The 22,495-nt window shown below is 42.7% G+C and overlaps 1 protein-coding gene across 1 annotated transcript in view; it reads right to left on the bottom strand.

Annotated features, from left to right (window-relative positions):
* Positions 1 to 1,527: 1,527 nt before the first annotated feature.
* LOC135396803 (1-phosphatidylinositol 4,5-bisphosphate phosphodiesterase-like) overlaps positions 1,528 to 22,495 on the bottom strand; it is a 53,138-nt gene continuing 32,170 nt past the window's right edge. The window contains exons 21-31 of the mRNA XM_064627991.1: positions 22,396 to 22,468; positions 20,367 to 20,470; positions 18,926 to 19,193; positions 15,378 to 15,477; positions 15,204 to 15,308; positions 13,172 to 13,327; positions 12,373 to 12,500; positions 11,700 to 11,950; positions 10,319 to 10,420; positions 9,130 to 9,274; positions 1,528 to 6,484 (exon numbers count right to left, since the gene is read on the bottom strand). Of these exons, the coding sequence (XP_064484061.1) occupies positions 6,416 to 6,484; positions 9,130 to 9,274; positions 10,319 to 10,420; positions 11,700 to 11,950; positions 12,373 to 12,500; positions 13,172 to 13,327; positions 15,204 to 15,308; positions 15,378 to 15,477; positions 18,926 to 19,193; positions 20,367 to 20,470; positions 22,396 to 22,468 (1,501 nt within the window). The 3' untranslated portion in view covers positions 1,528 to 6,415. The remainder of the gene's footprint in view (positions 6,485 to 9,129; positions 9,275 to 10,318; positions 10,421 to 11,699; positions 11,951 to 12,372; positions 12,501 to 13,171; positions 13,328 to 15,203; positions 15,309 to 15,377; positions 15,478 to 18,925; positions 19,194 to 20,366; positions 20,471 to 22,395; positions 22,469 to 22,495) is intronic.

Here is a 22,495-nt window from a genome sequence, read left to right as displayed (position 1 = left end):
TCTTTGGAGTTGGAGGCTTACGTGTTCGTGTTTGTCCATAAATGTAGCCCGCCTCAGCTAATTGTCGTTGTCGAAGGGGCATTGTTTTTGTCAAAAGATCAAGCTGTCCATCATGCTAGGGCATGGAGTTTCAATGCAAATGATCCTTGCCAAAAAGCTTAGCACATGGATGTCCTAGTGTTAGAGGTGCACTAACCCTCTCCTAGAGAACCATAAAAAAAAAAGGGGAGGGTATATAGTGACCACATAGCAAAGGTATCTTGGACAAAAACGATGAGGGCTGGTGTGTGCTATGAGTTAGGGTTCCGGGATTTCGGATTTATCTGAAAAACGTACTACTCCGGTAAAATTTTAAGCAATTCGGATTTATCTGAGAAGCTCCTCTTGGCAGATGTTTTCCCTGATAACCGGGTTATTGTTCTTGGCCTCATTTGTGTCCTGGGTTTCTTCTGACCTTAAATACCGGCCCCCACCAAAACGTAATAATGGTTTCCGTGACCTAGCGTTTTCTTCGGGGGTCATCTCGACCACTTGAGGATTCACTGCCCGGGTTTATCCCCAGTCTGTTTCCCAATTTCCTTGTCCTACACGTGACCTAAGTCACGTCTCTCGAGTGTTGAAGCAATAAATGTGACAACTGCGTTTTTGCTGCACAACTGTGCGTGTGTCATCAAGTTTTCTCCAAATTTCGGATGTCAACTGAGCTGTAAATCATACACTCTGAAAAAGTCAATTTTTTGAAAAAACAATAAACAAAAACACAAAAAACATCCTCCGGTAATGTCCAGAAATAAACTCCGAAAACCCGGAATCCTAGCTGTGAGGAGAGTTTTAACATGGCTCGAATCCCTGTCAAGCTGTCGATCAGGAACCACAATGCAAAATATTTTCGTTTTGCAGTGTATCGTCACTGAGTAATAGAATGTACAAAACAGTGAGAAAGCAGCTGTGGACGGCTTAACACGTGCCTGTCCCTCTGCCTTTCTTTGTTTCTTTTTCTTCTCAGATCACGCGCCGCTTATACCTGCTTGACCAGCTCCGGTGTCCCTGTATTTGCACGAGCAACGCTCCGACGGAATATTCTAGTGGAAGTAAAAGCAAAAAAACTGCTCGGAGAGTCAAAGTTCTGCCCCGTGTTATGTTGAGCATTCACGTGGTGCCGGAATATTGGGAGTGGTGAATTGTGCGCTTAGCAGATGACACCGCGAGCGTTTTTTTTTCCTGTCGTCTGCTACGGAATATCTTTTGGCTGTGTCACAGGATATTCCCCACGGTTAGCAGTGCATGTGAAGACACGACGTCGAGCGCTCGTGCTCACACGACGGCAGAAAGCTATGACATTTTTCGCATCTTCCGCTGGAGTATTCTGGGGAATGTCGCTCTTTGAACACATGGCGCACATCACGGGTTGCACACCTGGGAAATAGGCTACGTCACAAGGTTCCCTCTATCTCCTCTCTCTCTCTAACAGTAGAGTGGAAGACGCTGTGCTTGGTGAAATGCTTGGAAAGGAAGGTGCTCTGCCAGTCGAGATTCAAACTGTATTTTTGCAAACTTGTACATTCAGAGTACTACACAGCTTACAAAAGAGAAACCCCAAAACGAAGTCACTGACAGTCTGTTTCAGTGCTGGCAACAAAGTGAAACACTCGCAATGCCAAAAAAAAAAAAAGAAAAAAATGTTGGAATTAAAACAATGACGAGACTTTGTGTAAAAACGCAGGGGCGGCAACAGATTGAACGCTTCTGTTCTACTTGGCAACTCTAAATGCATTTTGAAATTTCTGTACTTTGTGAAGACTCTGTAAAAATGGCAACTATTCCTAATGAACACATAGGTTGCTGGGGGACGGCTACGCTGTCCTGCTACAGCATTTACACCTGTACAAAAAGGCAGATCCAAGCTCTTCCAAGTCATTTCCCTGGTTGTGGTCTACGTATTACACTCCCTATAGCTCATGCACCAGTGTGTGGCACACTTTGTAAAAATTTATTTTGTTGTTCCAGCAAAATAAGCTCTATCGAGAGCCACAAGGAACAAAAAAAAAAGTGTAAATACAAAGAGAAAATAGCATACATCTTAAGTTCAAGTTCATGTTGGTATTCTCACAACTTTCAACATGCATTGCACTTTGACGGCTATCTGCAATGCAAATACAAATGCAGAAAGACTAGAGACTTCACAGATGACAAAAGTCATAGCTAGGACACTACGATAGCTGCAAACTAGAATATAAAAACATGCGTGTTGCAGATACGCCAATACTGAAGTAGAAAATACTTCGTGCAATTCATACAGTGAAAGCAATCGCAATACTGTGAATCACGGGAACTGTAGTTGAGATTTTTGTATAACATACGACACCATGCCGTGCATTTGTTTCAAGCTTGGCCCGACATGTTTTACAAGCACACAGGAATGGGCACAGCGAATAAGATCACCGTAGAACAAAAGACCGCTATTGCAGGTTTCACTGTGGCGTAGCAATGTAACAGCATTACTTAGCGGAATGTTTGACGGACGCTAAAATAGCTGCTTCCAGCATGGTAGTACTTAAGCACATATTAGAGAAAAGGTGCAGTATTAAAAAAAGACTAGGTATACGTGCATGCGAAGTACGGATCTCTAAATGTAAAAACACATATCCAAACGCTGACTGACTTATGCAGCATGTAACATACATTTGCAGAGCACTGCTGAAATCATTGGCATACACTGGCTTCTTTCATCGCCTGCCTTCTTTCAACATCATCTCTCTGGATTAGGTAAATTTCATTTTGAAATGGGCTGATCTGAATAAATAGACATACTGTACACGTTCATCATAATTATTTTCATGCAGCAACAACAGCATGACAAATCTGCACGACACAATCTAAACATCTTCCACAAGGCAAAAACGAGCGCAGATTCACTGACGCTCAGGACTGCATAATACAGTTGAACCTCCATCCGACCAGCATGAATTTAACAAGTCGTTTCTATTGAACCTAGACATTTCCATGTGTGGCAAAATAGCAAGTGTACTCAAAGTAGCGAAGTGTTTCAATTTCACGTACTCAATTTAATGGACACCACTGTTCGCCCATACAGTTAACCACCAAAGGTGTTGGTCATACAGGAGCAACAAAATTATGAATCAATAAAAGTGGTCTTGCATTTCACACAAGTAGTGCACCTTTTGTATTTTCAACACTGCATTATGGTAAATGGCAGTGAATATGATATAATGCACAGTGAAATGCAGGGAGAATTCTTTTTTCTTTTTTTTTGTGTGTTGATATTCGTTTCTTGATACCCTCTATAGAGCCACTATCAACCACGGTACAGTATGGTGCGATACTGCACAATAATCTAATCGCGGTAGTACAAAGTTGCTTCGACATGTAGAGGTTCAATTGTACAGCATTCCTCTGCTTCGCACAGCAGCACAGAACTCGCAAGCATCTGCAGAAACTTGTGTTCCACGTTGTTTTCCTTGCAACGTGTGCACCAAATCGGCACGTTGCTGGATGCGCCTTCGTACAGCTGTGGTAAGTTGCCTTATTGTGCCTAGCCAAGAAGCTACAGAGCATTAGGAAGTACCTGATGTGCACTCATAACAGGTGTGTTTGATTAATATCATTCGGGTGAACAACAGAGATTGTCTGTTCAGTTATGGCTAGAGTATATACTGCTGTGTGTTGTCACACTGTTCAGGAGCTCGTGGACCACTTTCACAGTTTCAAGTTTGTCACATTGATGATCATACCTGAGTGGCCATGTGAAGATTTCCAAGGTGTGCAAAGCTTAACCTACATGGCGTGTAATAAGCAACAAAATACCCGTGTTGCAAGCATCGGCAGTTTAAATTTTTAAAATACTGTAAATGTGTGCAATGCTATACTACAAGAGAAAACATGAACACATCAGAATACAGCTTACAAACCCAACGGGATTAAGCAATGGAAGGTAAATAGAAAAGTGCTTAGTCCTGGAAAAATGCAGAGCTCCAGAATGAGCTATGCATGTAGCAGACGGTTGTTCGGGCTATGGGATGATGGCAAATTATGTGCTGCCATGGTTGTATGTACCTGAAGAATGCGTACCAGTTCTTCCATAATCTATATTAGTAATATGTCTGTGGGGTGAAATCTCAATTCCAGATAACCTTTGGTTTACAAGATCAAAAGCAAGGCAGCACTGCCTTACATTTTAACAATACACTTAGCACATACTTGAACTTTGGCTCATGACAGTTTGCAAGCAGAGTAGGTTCTATCAGCAGAACCTCATCACAGAGAAATTTGTGTTCATTACTGCTCCGAGGCTCTACTGCTCTACTGGTTCATACTCACTGTCCGTTTTGTCCTTTGGCACTGCAGTCATACGTCCTTGTCTGGTAGCATTAACATCTGTACTGTTACATTGACCCCCCCCTCAAAGTCAGCGCAAATTTAATTGACTCTGACTAGAATGTACAGTGAACCCGCGTGAATTGATGTATGTATGTATATATATATATATATATATATATATATCGATTTCGAATAAACAGATTTTTGCAGCCAGCCGTAATGACTGGAATACATGAGACTGCTGTAAGGTTTGCAGATGGTTCCCACTGAATTTTGGAACAAAAAATTCAAGGGGTCTTTCAAGGAGGTTCAGACGTCATTTTGTCTGGGGTGTACAACACAGTTTATGACCAGTGCTTCAATATTTCGCAGAAATATTTATAAGCAACAGGTATTACATGAGAGAATACATGGGGGCCGCAAACTATCAGTTCACAGATGCGACTGACAACTATGTACTGAATTTTAAAGATCATAGTACAGAAAGAAAACCTGATTAATAGAGCAGAGGGTGCCATTCATTTCTTGCTGCTGATTCCTATTGCAATAAAAAGTGACAACTCCTGTGGTTTTTCGAAGCTACAGTTCTGACTCCGGAAAAGCGTAATTTGCACAAGCAGCTCCGTGAGAACAAGAGAAAGACGTAAAATCAAGGGTTTTCAAGGACTGTAAAAAAAAAAAAAGAATTCCAGGATTTCTTGAAAATGGCATTTTCAAATTTCAAGGTATTCAAAGTTTTCAGGGACCAGTGGGAACCATGTTTACATACCAGAGCAGTAACCATTCTTTTTCTGGTCTGATACCTGCACTGGAAACTTGTAGCAGGCCTGGTAGTAACGAAGAAATGGGAAATGTTGGAAACGAAAACCAGACACACGTCCTGTGACGTAGGTGAAAAGTGATCCCATCCAAAAATGATGGGACCAAGGACATGTTATTTCATTAAACATTCCAGGTGCTCCAAGGCCTTGTAGTATGTACTGCAAAAATAATCAGTATGTTGGCCACCGCCATTTAATTGTACACCGTTTAATTTAACAAAAAATCCAGGTAACTGGTATGTCACACTAAGAAAGATTGAATTACTGTGGCTGCACTGTACTATCATGTACATACGCGTCAGCAAACAACACAATACCTTCCTGACATAAATAAATAAGACTATGGTGATGAATCTGGTGTTCCCTGGCAAAAAACTGCCTCATACCAACACTGTGCTCCATTGTAAGCTATACAGGGTGTTTCGGTGATAAAAAATTATAACTGTGCGGCGCAACGCAGAGCAATGGTCAACGCGGGGCAAAGGAAGGTAACAAAAGAGGTGGGAACACTTCCTCCTCTCCCCGCAAATACCGCGCGCTTTTCTTTGCGACGATCAAGCAGGTGGGGCTAAAACCGAATTTTTACCAATTTTTTAAGACTATTTCTGTTGGGATACTGTGCATAGTTTCGGTTGGGTGTGTGGTTATCCGTGGAGGACTTCATATTTCTGTAAAAAAAAGTGAGGTTCGCTTGGCGATTTTCAAAGTTCAATTGAAAAAATAAATAAATTTCCCACATTTAAAAATTGTCTAAAGCCTTCCTCAATGGTGGCAAAGGTTTCCAGAAGATAATTGCCGAGAGTCCGACAATCCTCCGGCGAGTACGTAGCCAGTTAGAATTTTTTATCGCCTTAGGTGAAACACCCTGTATACCAGGTCACTTACGTATATAAATGTAACAGAAGACTTAACATTAATTTGATATATAATAGTAACGTAAGGACTAGAAGACACCATATCGAAAAATATCCTGGATCAACATTCTTAACATCACTCTCTCATTAATCGTGGCAAGGCTACCATCATTGCCAATTCGAATGCACTTACTCGTGAGAATGACAATTCTGACCATATGCAATGCTACCGCCACGTCACTTACGGAAGGTTTGGGCTGGTGGCGTGAAAAGTTTGTTGGCACAGCGATTGGTCGTCGAGCTGCTGCAACCCAACTGGGTTGAGTGTGCCTAGTAGAGGTGAAGCCCTAAATGCACGCCTGGAAGTAGTGGGGGAGGGAGACCACATCTTGCTGAAAGCACTCAGACGAAGCATTCTAGCTTGGCACACAGCTTGTACTCGAGCTCTGCAATGTTGTATTGCTCGACACCCTGCAAAGGTACACAAAACAGGTGTGAGAAGGTGTCATTAAAGCTTAAGAAGGGCCAGTACAATAACCTTACTTACAGTCGCCGTCCGATTTTTCGGACTCGGCGGGGATCGCGCAAGAGTCCGAATAATCGAGCAGTCCGAAAAAACGAATTTCGTATAAACTTTACTAAGCCCTATTAGGCTGGAAAAATTTGGCGATGCTTTCCTAACGCGCTTCCAGCTCTGCCTGATAACATCAGCTTCTATTTCCCGAAGCGACATTTCGTCACTGTAAGTACGACAACAGAGGCACCGCCGTCATCAAGTCCGCAAGTCGGCTTCACCTAACACATGCGTGCTTTAGGTGAAGCTCGCTTTACAGCGCTGTTGCCCGACAGCACGTGCTGGGCCGTTGGCCAAATACGAAGACGCAAAAGCGCTACGACAGACCTCTTCTACTCAGAGGAACGGAAAATCAACAGTCATCACTGCCTATTTTTTTGCCTCAATATTTTAGTTGGTTGATTTCGTTTGATACGAATTTCAGATGATACCAATGTTTTCCGTCACCCGATGAGAGAAATTCGCGGGTTGGGCAAACAGAGTCCGCAATATCGAGCGACGGAGCTGCACGGCGTCCGAAATTTTGGATGTTTTTATACATCACCTCAATGGGACCCGCGGCCTTTCCGCGAACGAGTCCGAATAATCGAGCATGTCCGAAAAATCGGTCGGCGACTGTATTTATTTTATCATCAGGGCATACACGTTGCAGAGGGTAGTGGGGAACAAAGAAAGAAGTCATTGAAAGTGGTAATTTACCGTATTTACATGCATAATTAAAAGTCTCAAATGTTGGTTGTGGAGGGGGGGGGGCGCAAATTTGCGCGGGAATGTTTGTAACCAGGGGCAGACCCATAGCAGGGGGGTGTCAGGACGTCCTGACTTCCTCCTCAATTTCTGTCTTCACACAGTGTTTAATTGACCTACATCGTGTATCTACCATGCTGGCAAAGGCGGGATTCCACTCCCAGAAATATCCTGGATCCACCTCTGGTTCGTAGCAATATTCTATATACCTTTTAATTATGGTGTGTTTTAAATATATTGTTTATCTTCGTTTTTTTTTTTTTATGGGGATTGTTTGTATGGCGCTCCATTAGGGAGGCCCTGCGGCTCTTCATGGGCACGTGAAAAATAAAAATAAATAAATATTCAAACGTGCAAAATTGCAAAATTTTAGTATGCTGGTCAAACGGGCTCCCGGTTGAGCAGCTATTGACCTTATCACTGTACTGCATAATAGGCGCCAGAGAAGTGCTCACCTACCGCGCAACCGGCAACGCAAAATGCCGGGCCCACTATCGCTCATCCTACCAGTGAAATACGGCGAGACGCTGCGATGCTGCTAGTCGCACTGACAATTGAAAGCACACTATGTTCGCCAACTTTGTCATGCTGTGCTGTAAGTTCACAGTATGTTTGTCCAGTGTTTCTTTCCGCGTTTGTTTTGTAGTTCGAGTGACAGTATCGTTCATCGCGTCAGTGGACCATCATCCAAACGTTGGGCACAAATCAAACAAGAGCACCGCAGTAATTTCGGTAGCACTGACGGCATTGCAAAGACCATGTGGTACGCAAAAAGAAAACAATCGCCGCGGTCGCTGAGACACGTGGATATCACGAAAAAAAAGGGGTGCGCAAATTACACGATTTTTTATTTTCTTGGCATTTTTTGTGCGAAACTAGGAGTGCGCAAATCATGCGAAGGTGCAAAATATGCAAGTAAATATGGTTGTCACAGACAAACAGTACTGCAATACAATTACATTATACGAACAGGATGATGATTCGACTAAAGCGATGTTTTTCGGACAAATGACTCCAGATGCGTATACGAAGAGGGGAGTCAAGTCCTGTAGATCACATAAACAAAATACAGAAGCCGACACTGAAGATTTTTGTTTAAGTTTAATTTGTACAAGCTTTCGCGTGGAGGTCCACGCTTCCTCAGATAGGTTAAATTAAATTAAACAAATGAAACTTAAACAAAAATCTTCAGTGTCGGCTTCTGTATTTTGTTCAAATGACTCCAAGAAGGTTTAAGTTACACAGCGATGAATGCCTACTTTCTGGTGATTATCTGTCAGAGGTGAAATGTTTCTAGGAGGAAGGAAGAGATAGTATGACTTTTGTATAGAATAACGGTGGTAAACTGTCCAAAAAGAGCATTGACAGTTTATTTTGAGACTCTGGCATATAGTAAAGTAAAGGCATAAAGTAAAAAACTGTGAAGAAATGCTTAGGGGAGCCAGGATCGCTCTATGCCTGATGGGTGATGCGTGCCCCAAAACATCACTACATTCGATCCTATATGCATACAAATAATCAAGCTGATGAAAGAATTTTTGGAGTAAAAAAAAATGGGTTGTATACTGTAGTTGCATCCGTCGAATTGTTGACACAACATTCTTAATAAAAATGCATTCGTTTGTAATGTACTACAGTCACATGTGGCAACCCATCTCCCATCTTTGGTTTTAGTGCTGTATCTTTACTCAGTGTTCAAGGCCATGTACCCAGACTAGGCATCTTAGCACACACTTCCAAAACCAGTACGGTGCAAACAATCTTGGAGATCAGCACTAGTTCTTTTTTTACTCACATTATCAATCTCCCTTTGCAGATCATGCAGCTGTTTCTCGTGTATCTTCTTGAGGCGCTCCCGTTCCTTACTCTGTTTCAGTGCTGCTGACTTACGCTCTTCAATAAATTTCTTGGTGTTATTGCTGTTCTTTTCTCTCAGGCGCCTGCAACAAAACAATCTTTTCACGTCTACTCCCTCCTCGCTGCTAATACGCATGAAACTACTGTACGCTAAGTCTCCATGTAATCAGAGAAGAACACTATAGGTACAAACAAATTAAAAAAGGGATACACATTGTTGTGCACAGTTCATAGGTGTAGCAAAGCAGACATCATAGCAGAAAAGGATGGAGGGTACTTCGAAACAGTTTTGTCATTGCATCAAAATTAAGTATGTGCAATGTATTCACACACAAACAAGAAAGAAAGGAGGAGAACTGAGAGGATATTCGTATGTGGTAAGAAACTATTCTTTGCACAGTATTCTGTTTGTGACCCACTGTTGTGCAGTGAGAAAGTTCAGAGAGGGAGCAGACTGACAGTTTTCCCTTAAAACGTTCAAGGAATGCCTTCATACACCCTCTAATTGACATTTTCTCTGTTGGATGACCTATAACCTCTAAGGCATATCATTCTATAGGATGCCTTTTAGAGACTATGCTTGTAATGCCCCAATGTCAACCTTGTTTGTGACCCTTATGCCAAGATAGCAGACTCTTGTTGTGGCGGTCATCGGTGGGTACTATTTGTTTTCGTTGGACACATGAAAAAGTTACCAGTGGAGAGTTATTGGAGGTCTTTGGGAAATACCAGAGAAGAGAGACGCTAGTTTTGGCTGTATAGGTAGAAGAGATTTATGGCCGCGAGTGGCACCACAGTGGTTGGTACACAGATTAATTTTGCCTACCTAAGGGCTCTTTTAACATCTACTAAGATACCACAACATGGCACCCCATATTAAACGTCCCTGAACAGCCACAGCATAAGCAGCCATTTCACCATGTTTGACTTGCAACCTAGCATGCAAAGAGTCACATCAGCAAGCAGGCACATACACAGCTGATCTGCCAAAGCCGGTAACACCTTGCGTTGTTGTTAATAATCTAGCAAAATTCAAAATGCTCACTTTTCCAACTACATAAATGCGAGTGACATGATCTACACAGCATTGTCACCTTTCTGAAGGCGGCTTGATTGTTAATGCTCACCTTTCTCTTTCTGCCTTGTTCCGCAGTGTCTTGTCACTTGAGACCTCCCTCGCAGTTTCAACAGAAACTTTGGCCTGCTTTGTTTTCATCTCTTTGTTCTCACTGCACATAGCACCAGAACAATATTTCACAACATCACACCAACTACAAGGTACTATTGAGGTACTACAAGTACCTCAATATGACACCCTCCGAAAAAACAATGTATGAAGTCAATCCCATTAACAATCAGTGATCACTTAAAAAAAAGCTAAGTAATCTGATCATAAAAGGATTGTGCAACATGCAATTATCTTGCAAGCAGAGACCAGTACACTAATGAAAACAAACGGAATGCATGTGACATTCCCCCAGGAATAGAGATGGTAATGAACGTCAGAAATGATCGGCTGGTATTGAATTCCAATAATGCCTATTCCTGTTATGCAAGGACATATGCAATCTGTTTTTCCCTGGAGGGCTCTTGCCTGTTATATACATTTCCGGACTGCCATCAGAGCACTTGGGAAAAGCAACACGGCATCTTGAGGATGCATCAGTCACTTGCTCGTCACACTTTTTATACTGATGCAAGCACGTGCAAAAGAGTCACACAAGAGATAACTCGATGTAGCACAGAAACATGTGCAGATTACTTTTTCCTTCGACCTTGGCATGATACTTTTCCCTGCATCACCCCACCAGCAATGGGGTAGAGTATCGCCCCTGGCGATGAAACTCCCCATTCATCATCTCACATTAAAGTTGTTGTTGTTTACTTTTCAGCACAACATTATACATAGGGCCTGACTTTTTACGGCTATACCCGATTATGCCCGATATTTGCCCCTCCCCCAATTCAAAACAGCAACAACAGGGTTTAACCCGATATTTCTCCAAAAACTGCTGGACCAGGTGGTCCAAAGTCATCACAACTAACGTAGAACTTTGGAAACTGTGTTGTCAATGCATAAATATGTATGCTCATACAAACGCTGTCAAGACAGAGACCCTGCTGCCTCTTAGATCCATGGACTATTGATACTTTGTGTATACTGATGTGTCATGTATATAAAGCCGAGTAAACCGAAGACTTACACCTGACTCAATCAGATTCAAACAGAATGGGGTTGAATCAGGTTCGGTTCAATCCTATTACACCCAAACTACTGAAGTAAAATATAACCAATATTTAAGACTCTGTTACATTTCTCAATGCTTTTTTTTTTAAATACAGTAGAATCCATTGGTCATGCCATGCCACTGGTCACTTCTCAATGTAAAAAAATTTACTGGACGAGTTTGCACAAGAGGAGAGAGTGGACATGGCATACACCGTCCTCATGCTGGTAATGATTTCTGATGGCTACACAAAGTAAATGGCAAGAGTTTAAGCACCCACCGCTCGAATTTGGCATCCAGCTGCTTCATCTGCTGTATTTGAGCCTTAAGCATGAGTGCACGAAGGACATCTCCTTGTAGCGTGATCTGCAAGCGCAGGAGTTCCCACTCCTGGGCTCGGTGGTTGGCCAGCAGACGAGACCAGTCCTGCATTTGCTGCACAACTAGCGCACGCACGCACGCATCCTCCCACGGAGGTTCCTCTCGAGTGGGAAGCATCTTCTCCACAGCCAGGCACTGCTGTTTCTGCATCTGCACAAGTTCAAGCCAATAGCCATCAATAGCCATCATTAGCCATCACTGGTGCTGCACCAACAAATGAAATTGTAACTATGACTGACATAATGATAATAACGTATGTTAATATGATGAAAAGTAGAGCCTGAAGTTTTAGGGTTTAACCCTGGTTCTTCCCTGAATTTGCACCCCGAATTGAAGGTTGCCTCTTTAGGGTGAAACCCAATTTTTACCTTTACCAATTTTTTAGTTTGAGTGTTTAGTTTGAGTAGTTTGAGTGACTGAGCCCGGTGTCTTCAACTGGAAGTACTGGAAGATTTTTCCACCCGAATTTGCATGAATTTAGAGCACATGTTTACTTACCCGACTTTTACTCCCCAAATTTAGAAAAAAATATTTCACGAAAACTTCAAGCTCTAACTATACATGACACCCACTTGCTGCTTTTCCTTGTGATGCCTCTTCCGGAGTGACTCCAGTTCCTTCATCTGTTTGCGGCGCAGCTTCACAAAGTCTTTCTCCACCCGTAAGCCATCCACCGTCACAGGGTCCATGTGCCATTCTTCTGCACAACAAAAATTCAGAACATGCGCCTGAGAAACATGTGCATAATAATGTGTAGGGCCCGGACTTTTAGGCATTTGCCTAAAAATGCCTAAAAACGCCTAAATATGACATTTTCGGGGTTGCCCGCCTTTTTATCGGCGTTATTGAATTCTAGCATTTTTTTTACATTTTTGGGCCATAACAGCCTTTTTTAGAGGTGTAAGTGCGAGTGGGCTTTGAGGCTTGTGCTGAGTGCTGCATTTTGCTTTTCGTTTCTGCGTGTTTGCGCCTTTTGTTCCTTTTTTGCGTTTTGGTTTCCTTCACTACCTTGGTTTGCTAGAAGGGGTTCATGTTCAATTTATCAAAGGATTTGGCCTCTCCGAGCCTTGCAAGATCTTCGAGGGCGGAAAACAAACTATATTATTCAATGTAGCATGGTTCCAGGTCACATCAGCATTCGTGTACCAGACGTCAAAGCTTGTGTGGTATCGTAGCCTTTAAATGAGCAAGTTTTCCTTGATGGAGCATTCTGAAACACCAACAAAGCCGAGGAGCATACCAGATTAACGTGCCTATTTTTGCATTTTATTGCCTATTTTGTTATTTTTGAGGCGCTACATGCCTGCCTATCCTCATCGTTTTCAATGCCTAAATTTCCGGGCCCTAATAATGGCAAAATAAGGGCTTCACCTCTCTTCTCTTCATCTTTCTTCTGCTGAGAACCCATCATGTCTTGCCTGTTGACTAAGATGTCAGCCTCTTCTATTCCCATCGCTTTCATTTGAACCATACGCTTCTCTTGGGCAGAGAGGAAAGCACGTGGATCCGAGAGTGCATCCATTAGGTCTGTTGTGAACAGTATTTAGGACATCCGTCAGTACCACTTTAAGGAGGGGATGGGATGTAGTATTGCTGGTACCACCGCATGCCCAGCGCCATGGCCTCGTATTGCAACCAGTCTTTCATTTTGCTAGCTTTACTAAGATGCTGAGTACTTGTTGGATTCAAGCAGAAGTTAAGTACTACTACAGCACTTTGCTGCACATGTGATACCAGCCTGCATGGGACAGGTGTGAAACATATGAGGTGGCTTTGCTAGAGCATTGTAAGTAAGGCCCTTCTTTTTCTGCTGCGGCAAATCCTGAATTCCGCGGCAGGGAACTATGGTTTCTGCATTTTTCCGTGGTAAAAGGCAGATTGCCCTAGTTCAGACAGAAAATGCTCTCTGTTAGCTCTTAACGTGGAGGAACGCAGTTACAACTCCAAAAACTGTTGTGACTTAGCATAACAAGGTACATTGTACTTTCTTCTGAAAGGGAGTGACATTTGTCACTGACTGTCAAGTTGTGCTTGCTAAGTGACCTCTCTGCATGTACAGAGTTTACTGTCACACAGAGGTACTTGACAGCTATAGACACCAAAGCAGGGGTCAGCGTTTGCATTCCACTCCAGAATCCCAACGTGTTAGAGGGGTGTTCCAGCACGCAGATGGGGCCATACCACGGCTTTTTCCGGCTGCCACATCTACGCTGTAACGCAAGCCGACCCGGTGCGAGCAAAGTCCGTTCATCTCGCGCATAAACTGAGTTAAGCACGCGGTTTCTGCAAAATTCTGCGCAAAACCTCATATTCCGCGGCAGACACACAATTCTGCGAATTTTTGCAGAATCGCGGAATCGCAGAAAAGGAAGGGCCTTAATTGTAAGACTGACATTATGAATGTAACCTATGCAAAGTGTTGCAGTTTTACTTTAAAATGCAGTTACTGCGTCAAAACACACCACTTGCACAGGCTGATGTTCATAATTCCAGTCTTGCAATGTTCTCATGACACCTCTTCGTGTGTTTTGGGGGAAAAAAAGCTTTTTTGTAACACAATGAGCAACACAAGAAGAGACCGAGTTGAAGGATTTGTACTATGCACTGGATTTAAAACTAGGGCCTGACTTTTTTGGGTTACATTTTTTTAACAAAATCGGGGGGGGGGGGGGGGGGGGGTAAATATCGGGTTATATTTTGCTTCAAGAATTCGGGTGTAATCAGGTTGAACTGAACCTGATTCAACCCAACTCTAGTTGAATTGGACTGGATCAGGCATAAATCTTTGGTTTACTCGGTATAATACACAACACACCAGTAGACACAGAGTATCAATATTCAGTCCATGCATCTAAGATGTGGCATGGTATCTGTTTTGACAGTTTGTATCAGCATATTTGTGCATTTACAACACAGTTTCCAAAGTTCTGTGTTAGTTGTGATAACTTTGGATCCCCCTGATCCAGCAGTTTTGGGGGAAATACCAGGTTAAACCCTGTTGTTTCAGATTTGAATTGGGAGGTACATATCGGGCATAATCGGGTATAACCCTAAAAAGTCAGGCCCTATTTATAACTGACTGCAATCTTTATCACTGCTTTCCTCGGCACTCTCCTTAACTACTCGGTTCCTATCTTTTCAGATCACGCATTCACTGTCCACCATGCCTGTCAGTATTCCGATGACCGACCCCCACAATGACTCCGCATACAATGACACCAAAGCTTGTTTGCATTTCCCTTTTCAGCTATAGCTTTACACTGCATACCCAGCCAACAAACTGAAAAATGCATATGGATGATCCGCTATAGCTTATATACAACAACACTTCGTTTTCTTTTTTTAACACACTTCAGCTATTTCAAGTGCAACAGGATTTGCACAACTTTACGTGCGTTCTTACCTCCGAGACCATCAGGAACATAGATTTTGAGCTCAATGCAGATAAATAACATGGCCAGAGACATGGGAAAATTGCCTTCTGTTCTCAGGGACACGTGGCGATAGCCTGCATAGAACAATGCGTTCAGTTACTGAGTTATGCAATCATTTCAGCTACGTTTTTTTGTTTGCTCACCCGCTTGAAGACCATCCATAGGCAGAATACGCTGACCCAGCATCTTTCCGTTTTCATCATAAACAGCAATGCGGATTACAGCCAAATCTGGAAGCACAACCTAGAAGTATCGTAGAACACACAAAATGTGGCTTTGTGGTCTTTGCAGCATGTGGCTTTACCAAAAGGCACAACAGTTGCTGGTTAACTTGCATAACCTAGTACCATGTGAATATTTGGGAGACTTTCAAAGTAAAAAAAAATAGTTGAACGTATTAAAGGGACTGTCTCGCACAGCTCAGGTGATTTCGAAACCTCAGTGAAATTTTATTCCCAAGAACGTGAAAGTTTCATTAAGAACAATGGAAGCTCTTTTCAACAGATCTGCAGAAATATAGAATAATATCAGACACTGGATGTCAAGCGTGTTGAACACTGCACTCCCACAAGATCATGAAATACGTCACATTGACGTTTGACTGCACACATCAATCGGTGAGCGTACATTTACAGTCCGCTCAAGCGTATGTCACCGTGAGCATGATGTGTGTGTACCCCATCTTCAGAAGTTTCTCTCAAGTTCAGCAATGCAAGTCTTTGGTTAGGCCACGGTCCCTCAATACTCTTTCTGGTCTGGAAACTCCGCTCGAATACAATAGACAAGGTCACTTAGGGACGATTTCTCCCGCATGGGGCGATCGCGTCGTTCGGGAGGAGACACCCTCGTGGAGCAGACGACGTTTCCATAGCGCTGCGTGTTTTTAGGGAAGATTTGATCCGCTACTTTTTAAAGTTCATTTCGGGTTTAGAGCAGAAATAATTCTCGAATAGGTTCATGAGTTCAGCCCGCACATTTTAGTTCAGTTTGCGTAAATCTGCAGATTTTCCGCGTAGATTGCAACTTTCGTTGTTGTCTTTTTCTGACACGGAAAATGTTGATTTTACTCTCACTCATATCTCTCAATGACGGTTGAGAAACATATTAATTCATTCTGTTACACAATCACACAAACTAGTGATGTGTTATAAAGTAATGCCGCTTTCAGTAGGTATTTCGTGAGGGCAAAACTTTCCAAACGTGTGGTTTCCTCGTAGCACGCAGTTTGTTGCAATCTGAGCAGAGATAAAATTACGAGGTGATTCTATTTCAGAGAAGACATAAGACTTCAGAAGAAATCCTGCGTTGTAATCATGATCATCTGAAAGTCGTCTCTAGTGGTATTAGAGACGGGAGGTACACATGCTATAAATCGCACGACTCGATCGTTTTCGGTGAAGAGAAAAACTTATGTTGTTTTTCGATGTGGTTGACAATAACTGATCTATATTACACTATTAACGTATTGTAGATATCTTTATGCACGTGATCATCCCATGATAATATTTCTGAAGAACCCTTCAAGTATTCCTACTATTTTTGCAGCTTGGACTGACTGACCAACCAGTTCTAATAGGGAGATTCCAACATGATTTAAGCCGGGTTACTAAATTAACAGGATAGAATTTCCGCTTACTGAAGTGTGGCCCTAATAGCACTTTTCAGCTATAGAAATTGACTGACGAGATTCAGGTGTCAAATTCATCGCGTTGGAGATAGCCTCGGCGTATCAGTCAGATCAGTTCCAGGACGTTCCAACGAACAAACTATTTAAAATGATAAAATTATAGCGGCGTGTGCTGCTACAGAATGAAGTTTATGCGGGAACGGCCACTGTTCTCATAGCTCGGAAATAAATTTTAGGACTGGCCAGGAACTACATTTACAAGAAAAACGTTGTAGTATCTGGTGACAAATAAGTACAATAACCGGAAAGGGATAAGTAAGGAGAAATGCAGAAAAATTTAATGAGCCAGTCTTTCGCTTGAAAGTAATGATGAAGCCAAAGAAACGATATTTTGTAGCACAATACACGGCCATGAATGAGCTCTAGAGTCTGTAGTGTATAGGCCGCAGAAAAATTTCACGTATTGCAGATCAGAAAAGAAAAAGAAAAATGAAAACGTAAAAAGTGAAAACATCATCTCTCCCTCTCCCAAGCTTCCGATTCAGCAAAAACGAATATATAAGCCGGTATGTAAACGGGTGCGTAAACGGGTATTAGCTAACTTCGTTTACTGCTGCATCTTTCCTCGCAAGTTGTTCCATAAGAAATGTTATTGTATTGACATCATGTTGAAAGACCTATCGTTTGAAAATTTTACGGTTCTTATAGTGTTTATTGATGCTCCACAAATCACGCTCATCGCAGTACACCTCCAATCAGGCTATTAGCGAATGGTTTGTATTTATTCCCGTATGCCAAGTCATCGCTGTTTTGAAAAAAAAGAAAAAATACTTTCATTCACTTCTGGTAAAGTTAAGGCACCGAGGAATATAGACATTCTAAAATGCTGCGTGCTCGTATCAGTCTCCTTCATCTGTGTAGATCATTCTTACACACGAACAGAGTGCAAAGATTGCAGTAAATTTCAAGGATATTTAAAAAAAATGAACCTCTGTTTACGCACGCAAAACGCAAGCACCAAAAAAAGAAAAAGTTCTCACTTCCAAACACCCGCAGAAACACATGCAATCGATACGCGCAGGCAGCGGCGGACACGAAAGTCTCCTTCCGAGCGACGATGCGCCGCCACGTGTCGTCGGGGCGCCCTAAGCGAACTTTTCGCGGGAGTTTCCTGACCAGAAGAGTATTGAGGGACCGTGGTTAGGCCCAGTCACCCTCTTTCAAGATGGACTTCTAAAGGATTACGCCATGCCAACCTGCATACTATGTTTTGAAGATAGTCGCCTGCACACAGTGCAAGAGAATCCGGAACTTAATTTTGTCGAACGTCACATGATTTTTCAGAGAGACTTGATGGATGTTGTTGCCAGCACAGCTTGAGGGAGGACACGCAGCTCCCCCCCATCCAGCTCTTATTAATTCGACACCTGTATTTAATAACCATGGCCTTCTGAGGTGAGCGAATTCGCACTGCTGCGCTATGAGTAGGGCCTTATGTTTTAGGGGTTTAATGTTTTTTGAAAATTGGGAGGTAATAAAACTGGATTTTATTTCAGGAGCCGTAAAACAGGGTAAAATCGGGCGATACCTTGTGGTCAAGCAGATTTTGAGGTGGAAAATAAAAGAAAGAGCACTTCTCGTATTTTAGATACACAAGATATGAAACAGCCATGCTGAATGCACAGTGCTCAGCATTCTCTAATGCCCGTATTGGTGGCCGAATTGGCACTTTGCCAAGTTTGTTTTCCTTTTTTTAAAATTTTTTTTTGTGTGTATGTGTGTGTGTGTGTCGGGGGGGGTACCCCAAGTGACGATGTGGCACAATGGGGGCATTACTTTTATATTTTTTTATTTTACTGGGCCCCTGACACACGGCCCTGACTATGAATGAATAATATGGCATGCGTTTCGAGTAGGTCATGGTGTAAGAGACTGTCCCTTTAACCTGTGTCGACACTCCCAACTCTACGAGGTTCAGTTTACCCATGAAATATAAAAATGACCATGCTTATGCCCCTTAAAATATTTCCCAGCGAATGAAGCAAAAGTTTGAATACACGATACCTTTCGGAAGACAAAAGGCTCTTCATTGTAAACGGGATTGAGTCCGTTGGCTGGTACCATGCGTGTACGGAACTCCTTGCGTATGGTATCCGTGGGCAGTCCGTACATGTCCACTTCAACGTACGTGCCCACTTTCTTGTCAGAAAGAAACTGTCCAGATATGACTCTTACTGAACACTGGGCTGCGATCACACCATCCACTGGTGACTCCGCGAAAGGGTCAAAGGTTTTGTCTGCTCGGCGCATGAAGTCTGGTTTTAACAGGTATCTGAAAACAAGTAACAGGTATATGTGGAAGATAAAGGCAGACAATAGTGTTACATGCTTAGTGAACGTCTGGAATGTTTCTGTAGCTTTCAGAGACACTGACAGAGTGTGACTGCTATGGACTGCTACATAGTTATTTTGTGCATTTCACAACGATTGCTTTCACATGAAGACTTCAAAAGTGATGGACAGCTAAAACATAAAACAACTTCACAAAAGTAATGAGAGACAGATTGTACTGTGTACGTTTTATTTTCCCTATGTTCGAAGGGTTCACTGAGGGCCTATTTTTCCCCGTGAGAAATCAGAGCAGTGCATCTTTTGGACTGACGGTATTGTTGCCGTTTCCGTTAGGCATATTGCACATTACATTACAGCACTGTCACGGTCATTGTGATGAAACATTGTTTGGTTTCATGTGAAACTCTTATTGTGCGTGCAAAATACTGACATCAGATAAAGCTATAGACTTGTCCAGAATGTTGTCTTGGCATCATCATGTGTACAAAATGATAAAGTGTTGCCTGATCCATAGGTTATCTGCATAAGACATCACAAACCATGTATGTTACACCAAATTCCAAATTAAATTTGTTGAAAACATTCATTACAACAGCTATGGCAACCGTTTACCAGGGCTATACGAAAATTATTTAAACAAGGGATGAAATGAAGGCAATAGCCACAAAGAGCAGACCATTAGTGGTACCGTGTGGCTCAACCTGAACTGATCACGGACAGATGACCACCGCCAAATTGTCAAGTGTGTGGACTCACTTGATTCTGGTTTATGGATACTTGACCAAACATGTGGTCTAGATGAATGCGCACTGAAATTGTGCTGAGAAAAATGTGACTTCCAATACCGTATTCTCAATCTTTTGCAGTTCTTGTGCTTTGTCATTCCCACTACACATGCGCAAAGGTGCTATACGCAGTGGATCAGATGCGTGCAGCAGTCTACGCAAGTGGCCTACCACTTTGGCTCTAAAAGCAATGAGGGATAACTATGGCAATGAAGTGGGTAAATGTGATGAGCTATTGCACTCTCTATAAACTTCTGTTTTACTGATAGATTTTTGTGCAACACTGCATTTGTTTTACACCCTCTTTACCATAACAAGGAAAGCTAGAAATTTAAAAAATTCACAGCTGGAAATGCAGGACCGCTTACCCACAGCCACCGTTGTACTCGAATTTTCCTTGATTTAGTTGCATGGGCAGATCGGGTGTTTGGAAATTGAGTGCTACCATCTGGCAACCAGCATTCCAGAAGATCTGCAACACCATTGCTGTGATTAGCTGACAGCACAAAAATCCCACGAAGTTAGGTAAAACGGTCAGCAATAATACACTGTGAGGAAGAACGAGAAGCTTTGAGCAGAGGTGCCTTTCTGCTCAGCAAGAATGTACGATCCATCATATCATAATCAGAATATGATCCGGTATATCCAGCAAGCACGCAATGCCTCTGTTCCGCACACTTTTAACGGGACTATCGCATTTGCGAATGTGTGTATGAGACTGATATGGTAATGCTTGTCACTGCTTCACAGTCAACTTGGACAAATTTCTCCTGGGAAAAAAGCTAACATTTTAAAGATTCGCACTCCATTTCCAGCTAACACCATGCCGACATAAGCCAGGCACACCAATGGGAGCGCAGTGCAGGCGATTGTCTCTGTCTGCTTGGTGTTCTCACTGCAATATACTAAGTGAAAAGATCCCGGTAAATCCTCCAACTTTCGCTTACCAGTGTCAGTTCCGACGTGACTATATTGTGACTATATTGTGAACACTGTGTTACGCTCCTGGTCATACAAACACGTCCGACGCTAACCAGAAACAACGTTCCACAAGCCAATCACAGAGCCGATTCCGTCCCTAAGTATTCTGGCTTGCCCGCCTGCCTGTCGGCTGGTCGGTCGGCAACACTACTAAGGTCCCTCCAGCTGCTCCCTGATTGGTCTTGTCCTAGTGATGCTTACAGAGAGGGAATCCCAGAATGCCCTCAATATGCGTCGTCTGCTCTTGCCACGTGTTACATCAAACAGCGCACGAACAACCCAATTTGCGTCGGATTTTTGGCGTTATTATCAGTGACGAACACGGAGTAAAACGGCACTATAGTTTCGGAATCGACAGGGATGGAAGTGATGGTCCCTCAAAAAAAAACCTCCACTCCTGGAAAGAGCGTATCAGAGAATGAGGAAATGTTGTGATGTAGCGTATTCCCTTGGCATGTGACTCGTGACGTAGACCGGCACGGTCAAGCAGGCATATATAAGCAGTGCGAGAGTTGAGGAGAAAGAAACAAAAGAGAAATACATGGGGACCTTTTCCATGGCTGCTTTTTCTGCCTGTTTTGTAAATTTGATTGCGCAGTGATAATGCACAGCACAAGAAAAATATTTTGCATGGTGACTCCTGACGGACAGCTTCACAGGGTTTTGAGCCACGTTAAATGTCACCTCATTACTCCTTTATGGCCTTCTAGGGTTGTTGCATGAATTCATGAATCATCATGTGGCTGTGCTTCCCTGCAATTACGGGCTCCTTACGGCCTTTTCTGAAGAACATGCTGTATTTACTCGAGTATAAAACACACATTGTTTACCAAAAAACAGCTCACCATTGAGGGGGAGGGAGTGTTCAATACGCGGAGGAAGACTTGAAATCCGACACTTAAGGAACAGTTATCTCCTGTTTTATTCCGAGATATATGCGGCAATCTCCCTGGAATCGAACGTCACTATTTACCCACATCAAACGGTCTTCTGTCCTAACAAGTGTGGATGAAATACTCCTCAATGGTGCTCGATACACTGGTTACAGGCACTCCACCTCGTTGACTGCACTATACACTGGATGGCGCTGGCTGCCGTGCTACTAAAGTCGTTTAATGCGTCATTTTAATGCTCGTGCGTTTAATGTGGGGGGAGCAAAAAGTACCTGCATTTCGGTGCTCAAGTTGGGGATCATTCAATTCGCGAGTGCGTCCAATATGCGAGTATATACGGTACACTGAGCTATATTTTGAGCTGTAAACTTTGCAACAGCTCGTCTGCACCAGCCCTCAATGCAGATAAATTATGTGAAATACCTTGTGGGGTGGTCGAGCAGCGCGATAAAATTACTTGCCATGGAATAACCCAGCAATAAAAGAAAGAAAGAAAGAGTTTGTGATAGAATTGCCCACTTACCTGTGGAAGAAAATTGCTTGAATCAGCCCTGGTACCTTTTGGGTAGATCCTGCTCAACTGTCGTTTATTATAACTGAGACTTAATTAAGGACAACACACG

Source organism: Ornithodoros turicata, chromosome 6, assembly GCF_037126465.1.
Source record: "Ornithodoros turicata isolate Travis chromosome 6, ASM3712646v1, whole genome shotgun sequence".
Taxonomy (NCBI): domain Eukaryota; kingdom Metazoa; phylum Arthropoda; class Arachnida; order Ixodida; family Argasidae; genus Ornithodoros; species Ornithodoros turicata.
Note: the sequence above shows the minus strand (reverse complement) of the source record. Positions and strands in the feature narration are given on the sequence as shown.